Source organism: Pristis pectinata, chromosome 30, assembly GCF_009764475.1.
Source record: "Pristis pectinata isolate sPriPec2 chromosome 30, sPriPec2.1.pri, whole genome shotgun sequence".
NCBI lineage: Eukaryota > Metazoa > Chordata > Chondrichthyes > Rhinopristiformes > Pristidae > Pristis > Pristis pectinata.
The window spans coordinates 20,936,421-20,953,004 of NC_067434.1; the positions used below are offsets into that span (position 1 = coordinate 20,936,421).

The 16,584-nt window shown below is 44.1% G+C and overlaps 1 protein-coding gene across 2 annotated transcripts; it reads right to left on the reverse strand.

The window, feature by feature from the left end:
- Window positions 1-16,199, reverse strand: LOC127584673 (ferroptosis suppressor protein 1-like). Of its 2 annotated transcripts, none has more exons than XM_052041536.1 (9): window positions 15,430-16,199; window positions 10,714-10,895; window positions 8,690-8,805; window positions 8,437-8,556; window positions 8,215-8,307; window positions 5,479-5,587; window positions 3,691-3,843; window positions 1,950-2,150; window positions 1-429 (listed from the first exon to the last, which is right to left on the reverse strand). In XM_052041536.1, exons 2-9 carry the CDS (start codon window positions 10,886-10,888, stop codon window positions 275-277), a joined length of 1,122 nt encoding a protein of 373 aa, XP_051897496.1. In that variant the 5' UTR covers window positions 10,889-10,895; window positions 15,430-16,199; the 3' UTR covers window positions 1-274. The 2 variants fall into 2 exon arrangements, with proteins under 2 accessions (XP_051897496.1, XP_051897497.1); XM_052041537.1 differs by having other exon boundaries at window positions 9-429; window positions 15,908-16,199.
- Between the last annotated feature and the right edge of the window lie 385 nt (window positions 16,200-16,584).

Sequence of the window (16,584 nt, forward strand, 5' to 3'; positions counted from 1 at the left end):
CATGTTTTGAATAATTTATTAAAAATATTCAACAAACTTTTTGCAAAATAAATGGAATAAAGGCTTTCAAAATTCCATTTATTGGTTAATATTTTAAAGTTACATTGACACAATGAACACAGACAACATGGTGGTCGCCTTTCTCCACACATAAAGCCACTTGGGATGGTCTGTGTGTCAGTTTATGGCACAATGTTGTAAACCTGTTGCATCACTGAAGAAACTGCACAAGGCATATCTGTGTATGGGAGGGAGGTGGGTTGGAACTTGGGGTTCAAGGAGGTGCTGTCTGACCCATTTCTCTCCAGCTTTTCCAAACTAGAAGATCTTTACTTTTGGCCTGCACAACAACAAATTTTCCAACATGGAATCCGAAAATCTGACCAATCCCATCATTCCGCCCCATGGACAACAGCATAGTGAGGGCACCTAGGGGAGAAGAGATACCAGAGAGTTGAAAGCTTAACAAAACCATAAACAACCTCAGTACCCATCTCCCTCTCAGAATCAGGGCAGATCAGGGAATTGGTCAACATTGAAGCTATTGCAGCTGAGGACAAGATGATCGAGCAGTCACATTGAAGAATGTTACAGGTGTAATAGTTTGGCCATTTTTGCTGCACCTTCTACAGAGAATGAAGTTGAAACTTGAGGCAGTACTGAGTATACACTTAGGGCCAGAACCAATTATTTACAGCATGTCTTGCACTGTACTGCTGCCACAGAACAACAAATTCCACAACACAAGTCAGTGATAATAAACCTGATTCTGAACCTTCTTTCAGAGGTTCCAGTATCTCAGTGGGAAATGTTCTGGACCGAATGAATTAGCTCAGTTACATCAATGTCAGTGCAACTGAATCACCATCCTAAGGATGTTGCTGAAGAATCTCAGCTTCACACAACACTGGTACCCATTCAGCCCATTGGCCTATGCTAGTTCTCAGAACAATCCCATTCCCCTATTTCCTGCAATCTATTTTCTCTCTCATGCCCTTCAATTCCCCCCATTTACAGAACACTCACCTACACCAAGAACAATTTTACACGGCCAATTAACCTACAAACCCATACATGTTAGGCAGGTGGGAAAAATCCCCATACAGTCACAGGAAGAATGTGCAAACTCCATACAGACAGCAGTGGAGGACAACATCAAACTCTGGTCTCTGGAGCTGTAAGTGCTTGTATGTGCCACAGTACTGCTCCTGTTCACACAAGTTTAATCAAACAATGTTTAGTGGTATCTTTAAGTCCTGCACAAGATGATAGTGTTTATTTTATAGTCTGACTGGAGAGAATTTACAATTATTGAACTGAGGAGCTCAATGTTAAGTTAATGAGTTAATCTAACCAATTCTACTCCAAACACGAACACTAAGATATCTTTTATTGGTCACATGTACATCGAAACACGCAGTGAAATGCATCTTTTGCGTAGTGTTCTGGGGGCAGCCCGCAAGTGTTGCCACACTTCCAGCACCAACATAGCATGCCCACAACTTCCTAACCCATACGTATTTGGAATGTGGGAGGAAACCAGAGCACCTGGAGAAAACCCACGCAGACATGGGGAGAACGTACAAACTCCTTACAGTGGGTGGAATTGAACTCGTCACTGGCACTGTAACAGCGTTATGCTAACCGCTACACTACCGTGCATTCCATCGTATGGAGATACGCAAAAAACAAAGGATGCACCCCTCCCCACCACCCCCCCCCCACCCCCCAAAAAAATATTCTCCATCCTCAGGGCAACTTTTGCTTCTGTTCAGCATTTGTCATAGTGACAAGGTAAGATAAGGTACCTCCTTTGTAAGGGACACAGTGCACCGATCCGAGACACATGGGCAACTTTAGCTCATTGAACATATACAGTGTGTTCAGAGGTATCACAATCCCCTTGTTACCTTTTATTAAAATTACTTCGAATATATCTGCAGGCCTACCTGGTTTGTAAATTTTCAGGGGCTTTTTTGTCAGACTTCTGACAATGTTATCCACAGCAACAGCTGCATGTAGGCCAGCATGATAAGCCATTTTAGGCTCTTTGATATCTGCACAATCACCTATTGCATAAACATTTTCCATCCCACTGACTTGCAGATGCTGATTGACGTGCAAGGCACCATTCTCAGCAAGCTGATCGTCTGTAGAACAAAGATAAAAACAAAAGTCACATTCCAATTGCAATCACTCCAAAGGGTGGAGAGAATCCCTGACTCCAACTCAGTGAATCCAGCAGCAAACTCCCATCCAGTCACACAATGCTTTTACCACTTGGTTTAATTAAAAGCAGATTGCTTTTAATTAAACAAAGAGGGCAAAATCCACAGAGTCCTAAACAGTACAAATCTATTTATTTGTTTAATAAAAGTCCTTTTGGGGATTTTGGACAACTGTGGCAAAGGCCAACATCAAAGTCAAATTTATTGTCATATGCACAGGTACATGAATGCACAGGTGCAATGAAAAATTTACTTGCAGCAGCATCACAGGCAGTAGCATCAGATACACAACATTCACAAGAAACACATAAATTACACACAATTTTTACAAGAAAAGACACAATTCGAACAAAAAAAAGAGTCCATTGTAGTGCAAAGTGGTCATAATGTTGCTATACTGAGGTAATGATTAGGGTTGTGCAAATTGATTCAAGAACCAAATGGTTGAAGGAAAGTAGCTGTTCTTGAACCCAGTGGTGTGGGACTTCAGGCTTCTGTACCTCCTGCCTTATGGTAGATGTGAGAAGATGGCATGGCCCAGATGGTGGGGATCTTTGATGATAGAAGTTGCCTTCTTGAGGCAGCACCTCATGTAGATACTACCAATGGTGGGGAGGGATGGGCCTGTGATGTATTGGGCTGAGTCCACAACTCTCTGCAGCTTCCTACATTCCTGCACATTCGAATCGCCATACCAGACCGTGATGCAACCAAGTCAGGGTACTTTCAACAGTACATCTGTAGAAGTTTGTTAGAGTGTTAGATGACCTCCTTAACCTTCTAAGGAAGTAAAGACGCTGACATGCCTTCATTGTGATTGCATCAATGTGCTGGGCTCAGGACAGGTCATCCGATATGTTAATGCCCAGAAATTTAAAGCTGCTGACCCTCTCCACTGCAGATCCCCCAATGTAGACTGGCTCATGTTCACCCTCCTTCTCCTTCCTGAAGTCAACAATCAGTTCTTTAGTTTTGCTGACGCTGAGCGAGAGGTTGTTGTTGCAGCACCACATAACCAGATGTCACATCTTGCTCTGATAAGCTGACTCATCGCCACCTGTAATTCGTCCAACAACAGTGGTGCATTGGCAAATTTGTATATGGCATTGGAGTCATGCGTGCATTGGGAGTAAGTTGAGAATTAGCAAATGCTTTATATAAAAGAATTTCAGGAGGACAATTAATATTTCTCGGAGTTCACTAATTTATCAAGTAGCCAAATTATTTTTGGTCATACCAAAATAAATCAATTCTTGTTTAAACCAAAACTTGTTCATGTATTCATTGGAATATTCAAACAAAATTTGCAAAAAGATAGAAGGATTAATAATTCTTAATGTTCACAAATTGTCTGAATGCATTGAAACATTTAGTGCGAGTATTGGATTCTTCTTTAGCACAGCTGTGGCCGTGAACTAAAGAGCAAAGGAAAAACAGTATGGTCTACCAGAATTAAACTTACTAAAAGCCTTTGAGTATGCTGAAGAGTTGATCTTTATTCCAGTACAACAGATGACCATGTCTGCAGTGATTTCCAGACCCTTGTCAGTCAATATTTTCATGTCAGGCTGCATTTCATTCAACACGAGTTCATGCAGATTAGTGACTTTCTGTCCTGTTGGAAGACAGCAGAGTAGAAAAGAGTTCACTTGCTTCTCGAGGCAAAGCTTTAGTCAAGTACAAGCTTCAGGGAACAGCCTTGCTGTCTGCATGGAATTTGCAGGTTCTCCCTATGACCATGTGGGCTCCTCAAGGTGCTCCCATTTCCTCCCACATCCCAAAGACGTGTTGGTTGGTAGGTTAACCGGCGCTATAAACTGCCCCTACTTTGAGGGGGGAGTGGTAGAATCTGGGAGGAAGGTGAAGAGAGTGTGTGAAGAATAAAAAATGTGGGATTAACGTCAGATTAGGGTAAATAGGTGGTCGATGACTCAGTGGGCTAAAGGGCCTGTTTCTGTGTCGTAGAACGCCATGACTACAAGTTCTCAGAAGCAATGAAGAACCACCAGGACTGGGTGACACAGTGGAACAGCAGTGTTGCTACTGCACAGGTGCAGAAATCTGGGTTCGATCCCAGCCTCCAACACTGTCTGTACGTTCTCCCTGAGACCACTTTGGTTTCTGCTGGGTGCTCTGGTTTCCTACCGTGTCCCAAAGAGGTGCTGGTAGGTTCATTGGCTGCTGTAACTTGTTCCTTGTGTAGGTGGGCGGCAGGAGAATCAGGGGAAGTTGATCGATGTGGGAGTGGGAAGATTATAGAGAAGTGTTGGGGAAAGGGAGTGACAGGACTGGTGACAGCTGGCATAGACTTGATGGGTTGAATGGTAAGAAAGTATGTTTGGAGTATGAAAATCTATCTTCAGGAAAACCAGGCAAGGTACCAGAACAAGAACGAAGTGTCAAGTTATAACAAGGGCTGAATAGGGACGAAGATGTCAAGGTCAAATTGGGGAGAAAGGCAGCAAGAAGTTCATCTAACCAGGGAAGGCAAGGCAACCACCCATATGGCAAATTCAATCCCACGGCATCGAGAGCCACCGACATACATCAACACACCCTCTCTTCTCACGCTACACTAGTGCAGAGAGAACAGAGGAAGGTGGGAGGCAGGTCCAGGAGCAGGATCTGGATGGTAGAACATTAACAACCTTGATCAGGGCCTTCAGGCAAATGGCGTTGTTCTCACACAGGTTTGGAGAGAGGGAGCGAGTGTTGGTTCTGTTGGGAGGAGTGAGAAATGAGGGAGCTGAATCGGGGGTGGGGGCAGGGAGGGGAAGCTTTTGCCCCTAAAGGAGTCAGATTCCCTGCTCCGGACTGGATGTAGCTCAGGGAAATGTCCTGCAGAGCGCCATTAAAACCCGCTAGTTCCAAGAGTGATCAACAGCCACATCTTGGAGCAATGAGATGCGGTGTCCCAGGCAACCCTCTGAAAGGGGGAATTGAAGGGGTGCGCAAGTGCGAGTGTTGGCTAAGTGTTTGGTGTGGAATGAATCAACGCCGAAAACTGGTGCAATCACATTCCACCCCAGACACAAGTGATATTAGTTTGCACGGATCAAAGATTACAACAAAGACGAGCTTACCGCATGAAATTTATCAGGCCACTGAAGGGGCAATGATAACAGTAAAATCACCCACCAACCACCATCTCACCCCCCCCCCCCCCCCCCAAAGTCAAGTCACTGGCCATTTTCAAACGAGCTGTGATAAAGAGGCTCCGCCCTTGTTACCAAGTCTTCAGCCAACGTACCTAACTCTAGCTGAACCCCTTTCCTCAGCAGGATCTCCTTCAGCCCTTGCCTTACACTGGGTAAGAGCTGATCATCAGCCAAAGGAATCTTGGAATGAATCAAGGTCACCTAAAGAAAAATGTAAGAAAAGAAAATATTAGGGTCATGAAAGAACAGAGAAAAAGGCCACTCGGCACCTCAGTCCTGCCCTGCCATTCAACATGGTCACGGCCAACCTACGCTGGCCTCAACTCCTCTTCTGTGCCAATTCCTCGTAACCTTCAATTCCTCGAAATATTCATCTATCGCCACCTTAAATACATCTAATGATCCGGCCTCCAGAGGCAGAGAGTTCCAGAGATTCACTATCCTTAGAGAATAAATGTCAACGCGCCACAGTTTTAAATGATCAGCCCCTTGTTTGTGACACTTCCACTAGTGGAGACACCTCGACATCCACTCTCCCAAACCCCTTGAAATAAGGCCATCCCTCATTATCCTAAAATCCAAGGGATACAAACACAAAGCATCCAGCCTCTCTTGACAGGACAACCCTCACATCCCAGGAGTTAGTCTGGTGATTCCCCTTTGGACTGCCTCCAATGCTGCTATATCGTTCTTTTAGGTAAGGGGACCAAAACTGCAGAATAATTCAGGTGTGGCCTCACTGTTCTTAAACTCCGATCCCCTTGCTATAAAGGTCAAAATGCATTTGCCTTGTTGGACCTGCCTGCTAACTTTATGTGAATCATGCACTAGAACACCTAGATCCCTCTGAACTTTACTCATTTGCAGTCTCTCTCTCTTTAGATAATAATGCACTTTTTGATTCCTCTTACCAAAGTGCATCACCTCACACTTCCCCACACTAAACTCCACTTGCAAAGGTTTTTGCCCACTCAATCTATATCTCATTGCAGAATCATGATGTCCTCATCACAACATGTCCGTCCAGTTCCATATCATCAGCAAACTTTGTTCCCTCCTCCAGGTCATTAATGTAAATCGTAAACAACTGAGGGCCAAGAACTGATCCCTGGGGTACTCCACTAATTACATCTCTCCAGCCTAATAAGGACCCATGTATTCCAACTGTTTTCTACGCAACAGCTAGTTTTGAATCCATGCTAACACACTTCCTCCAAGACTGTCGGCTCTTAATTTATGCATTAATTTAAAGAATAAAGATGGATTTAACAAATCCAAGCAGAAAGTGTAGGTTCCCCAATAGAACAGGTCACACTTACTCTAGTATCACAAAGGATATTTTTCTTCTGTTTCTCATACATAACCCTTTTGGCAAACACTTCTTGAACAAGAGTGAATTGCAACTTTTTAAAAAAAACAAAGGGGAGTTGCCTATACTCCCATACAAATGATTTAAGGTTATGGAGAAACAGCAGAACCAATTAGACAGTTTGAACAGAGGTAGCAGAACCACAATAAGCCAATGATACTTTCTGAGGATGCAAGGGAAAAAGTCACTTCCAATCTTAGTTTGAAAGCAGAACCACTCAGTGCAAGGGGCTGTTTGTGTGCGCGCTGACCTCCATGTCAGAGCTCACCACCTATTCCTCTGTTTGTTCCCCTAATCCTGCCATTGGTTCATTTTCAAGTTTCTTTTGAAAGCCACAGTTGGAAACCCCTTCTAACTTTCAGGCAATGAATTAATTATTGTAACATCTTGCCCTGTTTAAGACTTGAATCTCCCCTTTCCTTTAAACCAAGGCATAGTCACACAGGATAGACCACAAAAATACATAGACCCAGCATCCACTGATGTGCGATGGTCTTTGCAGCAGGGAAGAGATGAGGAGGGATGCAGTGAGAGAATGGTTAATGGTCACGAGTTGGTGGATTAGGTCAGGGCCTGGCTCTCAAGGACTATCTGGGGACTCCTCATGAGGGATCCAAGGTTACCTTTCAGGGGTCTCAATCCAATGCTGTATTACTAAATCCTGGTTGTCCCAGGAATGCCAAACAATGTTGTTGATTCTTAACTGCCCTCCAAAATGCCCAGGAAACTACTCAAGTTTGTGGCCAATAAACTTTGATCCAGCCACATTCTGTGAATTAACTGTATTAAAATGAATGGAGGTCATACATTGGGCTCAAAGGGAACGATTCCCTCAGAGTGCACAAGCTTTAGGAATGCAAGTTACCCAGTCACAGTGCTCTGGGTAACATCCAATTAACACCTCAACACGTTGTGGGGAGGACGTCATAGGTTAACAAAGGAATTAACTATATTCGGACGATCACGCTGCAATTCACCCATTCTTCTCATAAACCTGCATCACCAGACCACAAAAGAGCAGCTTACAGAACAACACTGGATGGCAATCTTGGTTCCAACACATGGCAGTCAGTTTTAATTAAAGTCTTAGACTAATACTGTACAGAACAAGGCCCATCATTCACTCATCCTACATTTATCCATTTTTAAAAAAAATATTCTTTCCCCATTCTCATCAAACCCCCCGATTCTACTACTCACCAACATGCTAGGGACAATTCACAATGCCCAATTTTCCCATCAACCTCCACATCTTTGGGAGGTGGCAGGAACCCAGAGCACCCAGAGAAAACCTACGCAGTCACAGGGAGAACAAGCAAACTCGATGCAAGACAGCACCGAAGTCAGCATTGAACCAGTGTCTCTGGCGCTGTGAGGCAGCAGCTTTACCAGCTGCACTGCTGTGCTGCCCATCTGTGCTCCGCAGCCTTATAATAAGACTGACAGCAGTGTTACATACCTCTTTGTCAGGATAATCAGTTTTGAGCTCTGCTGCCATTTCCACACCAGCCGACCCACCTCCAACCACGACGATCCTTGGAGCTGCTCGAACCTGTGAAAGCACAAGTTCCCACCGCCGCCCCCCCCCCCCCAAAGTCGTTACAGATTGCAGAACCACAATTACAGATTCACAATTTTCTTTTGAACAAATGCCATTTCACAGTCTGCAACATAGTATTACCTTCACTACAAGATCTTCATACATCTGGATGGCATTCTCCATTGTAACTGGTTCACTGAATTTTCCAGGAAAGGGACCAGAGCTGCCAGTTCCCAAAATGAGGTGTGAAAAATGCACAACCTTCAAAACAAGCCAGTTAGATTTGCAATCTTGCATATTGAGAATGGAAGTTCAAATATTTCACAGCAATTAGATACGTAGACTTACAGATCTAAAGATTTCAATTCAACTCAAACAAACTTAGTGTGCCTACCTGCCCACTTTCCAAAACAACTACTTGTTTTTCCAAATCAATATTAATGACATAGCCTTGCACGAAGTTCTCTGCAAATGTCTCTTTGAATGAAATAAATGTTTTCTTTGCAAATCCTAACAAGAAAGAAAAAAAGCAAAACTATAGGAGTTATTTTGAAAACTTGAACTGATTTCCAAGCACTTGATATAGACAAGAATATTTCAGCAAGTGTGTCAAGAAGTACTGATATTAGTGGTTGGTAAACATGCCAGACGCACTGCAAAATGCCTTGGACTAGCAACTCCAACAGATTGGCGGTTAAGTATGCAGTTTGAGTGTACAATATTCCAGTAATTGGCAAATTGGTTTATTATTGTCACATGTACTGAGGTACAGTGAAAATCTTTTGTTTTGCATGCCATCCATACAGATTATTTCACAAATCCTAACAAGAAGAAAAAAGCAAAACTAAACAGGTTATTTTGAAAACTTAGACATGTTTCCAAGCACTTGTTATAGACAAGAAATCTTAACAATTGCTCCCTATTACAAGGAGCCATACAACATAGTCCAGGATAATAGTTCCTATTTCCAATAAGTTTCCATTGGTTCCAATAAGTAATCCCATTTCCTTATGGCACTATAATAAAACTATATTAGAGCAAACACTAAACTAACAACTGTCCTAAAGTTCTTTCCAGAGGGTGGGGTGTGAGGGCATGCTCATTCTTCAGAGTTCATCCCTGCCACCTTCTGTAGGCTTGATAAAACAGATGCTGTGGATAGTTGAGGACAGAAGAAAGAGTTAAATGGAAGAAAGGAAAACACCAAAAGAGACCTGGTCAGTATGAAGCTGAAGAGATGATGTGAAGTGGGGCCACGTTGACATTTGAACATTTGATTAGTGTCAGTGTGAGAATTTAGCTGCAGTAATTTTCCACCTGAGGTAATCTTACAGTGCTCTGTTCATCTCCATCACCCCTGAGACTGAGACACACACAGACAATTTTAAGATACTGTGTACCAGGGACAGTATTATACAAGTCTAAGCTCTGACAATTGTGGATCAGGTAGCTAAGGTGATTATGGGAACCAGCAAGAATTTGGAAGTATCAAACAACAAGTACATATATGGACAAGGAGTTGACCTATAGCAATATAATTGTCAAGGTCGAGTTTATTGTCATATGCACAAGTACATGTGTGCACAGCTATAATGAAAAACTTACTTGCAGCAGCATCACAGGTACAGAGCATCATATAAGCAGCATTCACAAGAAAAACAAATTAAACATAAATTATTCACAACTTTTACAAGAAAGAACAAAATTAGAACAAAAAAAGCCACGAAGTCCATTTTAGTGCAAAGTGATCAAAGTGGTTGTAGTGTTGCTAAACTGTGATTAGGCTATAAAATCAAAGTAATATCTGGAAAGTTTACAAAGAAGTGCATGAAAAGGTGCCTCATGAGATGATTGACAGCAATAACTCTGGAGACCAACAGCTGCAGAAGACCCCCCCAAGTTTCTGACTCAGAGGAACTCATTGAACCCTGGCCAGGTTCATCTGGAGCAGGTAATATCTGAATAGACTTAACGAGCTTTGGGGGTTATGAAACTGCTAAAAGGATTGTGTAACTGAAGAGTTAATGAAATTTTTTTGGTACTACATAGTGAATCTTTGAGTTGTTTGAACTAATCGTGATTAATAAAGAAATACAGTTAATAGGCAAAGTCATTCTCTGATGCGGTTTATTGTGTGCGGCATTAAATTTGGTTTAATTGGCAACTTCACACAGAACATCAGTACCCTTCTCCCAAGATGTATATCACTCCTTCATTAAGTACAGCTTAGTGCAACAAGGATCCTTTGTCCGATTACTTTTCCCTTTTGCAAAAAGTAAACCTTTGTGCAACATAGGAAAATGGCACAATAGAAACCATATCCTTACTGGTTCACTACTGGGGAGGGAGGAGGAGAGGGAAAAACACCCAGAGTTCAGGGCCACAGTTAACTTGCAGACTGTCTTTCCATGAACTCACCACTTTCCACAGATGCTCGGAGGGCTCCTGGATTGTGATGGAAGGCATCTTTCATGTCAATCAATGTGAATGGAATCTTGTACGACTTCAGCTGGTTTCCTGCTGCAATCCCTCCAAAGCCACCACCGACCACCACAACGTGGACCCCCTCGTCCACTGATACCGCCCCTCCCATGTTGTTTCTGAGGAAGAGAATATTTTAGCAAATGTGTTAAAAACTACTGATATTAGTCGTTAGTAAACGTGCCAGACGCACTGCAAAATGCCTCAGACTAGCAACTACAGCAGATTGGTGGTTATGTGTGCAGTTTGAGTGTACAATATTCCAGTAATTGGCAAATTGGTTTATTATTGTCACATGTACTGAGGTACAGTGAAAATCTTTGTTTTGCATGCCATCCATACAGATCATTCCAGTACATTGAGGTAATACAAGGGAAAAGCAATAACAGAATGCAGAATATAGTGTTACAGTTACAGAGAAAGTGCAGTGCAGGTAGACAAGGTGCAAGGCCATGACGAGGTAGATTCCAAGTTAAAGAGTCCACTTTATTGTACAAGAGGTCTGTTCAATAGTCTTACGACAGTGGATTAGAAATTGTACTTGAGCCTGGTGGTACGTGCTTTCATATCATCTGCCCGATGGGAAGAGGGAGAAGAGAGAATGTCTGGGGTGGGAGGGATCTTTACCGAGGCAGCAGGGAGTGTAGACAGAGCCCATGGAGGGGAGGCTGGTTTTCATGATGTGCAGAGCTGTGTCTACAAGTCTCTGCAGTTCCTCGCGGTCTTGGGCAGAGCAGTTGCCACACCAAGCTGTGAAGCATCCAGATAGGGTGCTTTCCTTTGGTGCATCTATAAAAAGTGGTGAGGGTCAACGGGGACATGCCGGATTTCCTTAGCCTTCTGAGGAACGAGAGGCACTGGTGCACTTCCTTGGCAATGGTGTCCATGTGGTTGGACCAGGACAACATACGTGAAGCTCTCAGCCATCTCGACCTCAGCACCACTGACGCAAACAGGATGTACATTGATGTACAATAATGTATGTAACATATACATTACAGAAAGGTACAGGAGCATAATGGGGTTGGACTACTGATCTGGAGACCCAGTTTTCAATCCCACCTTGACAGCTACCAAATCTAAATTCAGTTAAAACTATTATCATTAACAATGACCTTGAAACTATAGGATTGCTGTTAAATCTGTCTGCTTTTTTAATCTCTTGGGAAGGAACGGCCTATTTACGATTCTAGATCCAAAGCAATGATTCTTAACTGCCTTTCGAAATCACCCAGTTCAGGAGACAATTAAGAATGGATATTAAATGTTGGCCTGGCCAGCAATGTCTTCACCCAATGAACAATACACGAGCAAAAGGACATCCATGGCTCATCCCCATCCCTGACTTTTCAATGAGCCCTGATGCAGGGTCTCAACCCAAAATGATAACCATCCCTTTGCCTCCACAGATGCTGCCTGACCCAGAGTCCCTCCAGCAGTTTTACTTTGTCCTGACATGTATTCACATTTGAGGGCAGAACCAGCACACTCTCGCACTTGTTAGAGAACTAAATGTGACTGAATGAACTGACTTAGGAAAGTCCACTGACGTCAGTGACGTTTTTGCTCCAGGCAACTCTTTAAAGCCAGAAATGCCACAGCTACTGTTAAGAGCATTTGAGAATTCAGATACAAGTTTAAGAAACAGAGTTTAAACCAGAGTTTTATTTGTCACAGACAGATGAGGGCTAAATTCAGGCAAATGGGATTAGCATAGATGGGCATCACCGTTGGCATAGCTGAGATAGGCCTAAAAAGCCCATTTCTGTGCTGTACACTTCTATGAAAATCCAAAAATTGCCTTTCAGAGGCCATTTAAATGCAGCTGACAGCATTTAGTCAATGTAAACTATCTGTCGTCTTCCACAAGAGACTCCCATCGTCAAAAACTGTAACATCAATAGGTTACAGGATGTTAATAAGTCATTGGGAAACAGCAACACAGAGCCAAGACCTGAAGCAAAAACTTTTTATCCCACCACTTAAGTTACATCAATGTTGCAGGAAGGGTTCCCGCCTTGGCTGCAGATAATTCTGTTCAGCCAGAGAGTATCTGTGCGACAGCCATATTCTCCATACTGTGGCTTTTCAACGTAGCTGATTAAGTAACAATTTTATATTGGAAACTTGGACTCTTCATTTCCACTCTCCACTACCACAGCATCTTCACCAGCTGGAGGGAATTCAAGTTTATTGCCAGGGGCATACGTACCCAGGGTATAAATGCCATGAAAATTAGCTTTGTGTAGCAGCACAGCACCTTACAGACATGACAAACAAGTTAACATAAACTATACACAACATACGCTGGCACAAAAATAAACAACGAAATAAACGTAATGACAATCTAACAGTCAAAGATTAGTGCAGCCATTCCACCCATCCAAGCGTACAGGGAATCTAGTTTCTACGTCACCCTATCGAGCAGTCAGATTCTGCTCCCAACTCAGATGATCCAACACAGGTGAGCATTGCATGAAGCAGCATTTGCCGATGTTCACCCTATAATGTACCCATGCCCACAACCTTCACCCCAGGCTTTGTTTTTAAAAACTTCAATACATACTTTATTCATAGTATCCAGAGTAAATACAACCGCTACTCATCCTTGCCTACATTATACCATCAATTCAATACATTTTCTTACCTTACAATCAACAACACTCATCTTTTCTCAAATAATGCACCAGTGAAGCATTTGAGAGGCTGTTACACAGGGTACAGCCTCTCAATGTCCAGTGCGAGCAGGATCCCAAACTGTGCTCCTTCCCCTTTGCAGTTTCTCACCGTGCTTCACTTGGTCCATCAGCAGGTACACCTGCACCTTGGAATGTGCCAGTGGGCAGCATTCCCTTGCAGACATATCCCTCATCCCAAGCTGTAGATCCTTTCTCCCGTCTCCAGAAGCCAGATTACACAATGTTACCTCGACTTCACAACATTACCAAACCACTACACAAAAGGAGCTTAACTGCCCAATCAATGGCTACCTTATTTCACTGGCTCGGAAATTCCCTTTGCTCCACACAATGCCCTCCACCACCTTCCCTGCCATTCAGACCAACTCATTCTTCTCAATTCTCAAGGGTCTTCGACTTGAAATTTCAACTGTTTCTTTTTCCACAGATGCTGCCTGACCTGCTGAGTTTTTTTCCCAGCATTTTCTGTATCCATTTCAGATTTGCAGCATCTGCGGTTTTTGTTTGATTTTCATCCTTTTGTTGATTTGTTTTGCGAACTTTGACTGTTTTTCCCAATCTCCATTTACAGTTCTGAGTAACGTGCACTGCTTTATTACTGAATCCAAGTCAGTCATGTACTTGACAAAAAATGCAGGAAGTTCCCTCCCTGCTATTGGGACAATCCACTCAGTGCAACACTCCTAAGGTGAAGACACCAGAGGCCATAGATGCTGGAATCTGGAGCAACAAACAATCTGCGGGAGGAACTCAGCAGGTCGAGCAGCATCTGTGGGGGGAAAGGAACTGTCGACGATTCAGGTCGAAACCCTGCCTCAGGACCGTATGGGGAGACGGCCGGTATAAAGAGAAGGGGAGTGGTGAGACAGGGGTCCAAGGTGATTGGTGGACTGAGGAGGGATGAAAGATGACGGGCAGGTTGTGCCAGGTAGGGGAGGCGAGCAGGGATGGAGTTGGGAGACAGTGGCAGGTGAATGATAGATGGAGGCAGACAGAGAGAAATAAAATATGGAGGGGCAGATGGTGCAAGGTGGGAGGAGGGGAGTGTGAGGGTTGGAGACAGCTGCTGGAGGGAGATAAGCAGGAACACCAAGGGCCACCAGTGCTGGACTCTGATAAATAAAGGAGGTGAGAATAGGAACCATTAGGGGAGGTGCTTGGCAACTGGAACCAGGACCAGGGGGTGGGGGAAGGGGACCTGCAAACTGTTGGAAAAGTTCAGCAGATCGGGCAGCATCAGTGGAGGAAAACAGGCCAGTCGACACTTCAGATCGAGACACTTCTACCCGAAACGTCGACTGTTCATTTCTCTCCGCAGATGCTGCCTGACCTGCCGAGCTCCTCCAGCAGCTTGGCAAAGGCGTCAACCCAATCCGGCAAAGACACCAGCATCGTTCAGGAGGTAGCTGCAGAAAATAAAAGGACACAGGACCTCCTCATAAAGTCCAGATGCAGCACAGAGTTGCCAGCTCAAGTGGGAGAGAATTCTGCAGATTATACAACACTGTTCACTGACCTAGCTTCACCATTGGTCTAACACCATGTCCACCTTCCCTGATAGGGTGATTGGAGAGGAGGTGAGAATTCTTTTTCAACTTAGAGGGTGGTGGTGGACGGGAACTCACTGGCTGAAAGGTCAGTAGAAGCAGAATCTATCACCACATTTTGTTTTAAAAAGTGCTTACACCTACACTTAAGCTGTGACCTGCAAGGCTACACACACAGTTGGAAGATGAGAGCACACAGGTAGCTCTTTCCTCGACTGGCACAGACAAGAGGAACTGAATGGCCTCCTTCTGTGTCACAGATGTTCCACCATTCACTACACATGGTCTCAGCTCCATCGACAGGCAAACAGACTCGTCACTGGATGATGCACAGTTCGAAGTCCCTTCCCCGTCACACTTCACATTAGCCTGCACTTCACAGTAACAAAACATTAAATGAACGTTACCTTATTTCAAGAGGCCGGTTAGAAACTATTAACTTCCCAGTAAGAATGAAAGGTCGTCGAACCGAGAAGTTGACTCGGCTTCTCCCCGTGTGACCTGCTGAGCATTTACAGTCCTGGAAACCCGTCAGACTGGTGCACCACCAATGATATCCACCAGGTGGAAAACTCGTCCACGGTCGGACATGGGAACAACTCCCACAGCCCAGTCCCGAGTTGTTTTTTTGTTGCTTTTACGAGTTAGTTGGAATAATTCAGCGAATGCAACATCGAATTTTGAAAATGTAGTTTTAAAAGTTGGGTAAGTGTTCTGTTTCACTCTGATCTGCAAAGTTAATTTTAGCGCAGGAATTCCAAACGTTACACGAGCAAAAAGGTGGGGGGGGGAGGGGGAGGAGGAGGAGGAGGAGGAGGAGGAGGAGGAGGAGGGGTGGGGGGAAGGAGAGGGGGGGGGGAGGAGGGAGAGGGGTCCTGCACAGACCTGTCAGACTGCCCCTACACTCCTCAGCACTGAAGCCGTCCGCAGGATAAGACAGTGAGACCTACTGCCTCTGGCAATGGTGGCGAGCTGGAAGCGACTTGTGAATGACTTCGCTTGACCCGCCCCTTTGCAAATTCCGACACGGGCGAAGGTCCAATTGCAACGGCGATGCCGGGAGACTGGTGCTGGCGCATTGCCCGTCCTGGGGACCGGCTCTCAGAGTGATACAGGGTGCCCTTCAGATATTCTTTCTCCTCGTTTCGACCAACTGTTTACAGTTCTTCTGTATCTTGACCCGGCATTGGTATATTATTGTCACATGCACTGTGATGTAGAGAAGCTCTTGTTTGCATGCCGTCCAATTCACGTTTATTGTCATAGGCAGAAATAAACGGAATAAATGGCACGAAAATTGCAGCAGCAGCACAATACAGAACAAACATAAATTATACCTAACTTACACAACAAAATAAACAAAAAGAAACATCATGACATTAGTGCAAGAGGAAAAGAAACGTGGCCCAGACAGATCATGCCATACATAAGTACACTGAGGCAGTAAAAAGAAAACAGAATGCAGAATACAGTGTAGCAGCTACAGAGAAAGTGCAGTGCAGGCGGACAAATAAAGTGCAAGAGCCACGGCGAGATAGATTGGCAGAGCAAGAGTTCATCTT

Bases quoted from the DNA above. Each gene is read 5' to 3' on its own strand.
- LOC127584673 (XM_052041536.1), bottom strand. From the start codon at position 10,888: ATGGGAGGGGCGGTATCAGTGGACGAGGGGGTCCACGTTGTGGTGGTC. The intron at 8,557-8,689 runs GTAGGCACACTA...CTTGTTTTGAAG, and splicing joins TTGTTTTGGAAAGTGGGCAG to GTTGTGCATTTTTCACACCT. The intron at 8,308-8,436 runs GTAATACTATGT...GTGCTTTCACAG, and splicing joins ATGAAGATCTTGTAGTGAAG to GTTCGAGCAGCTCCAAGGAT.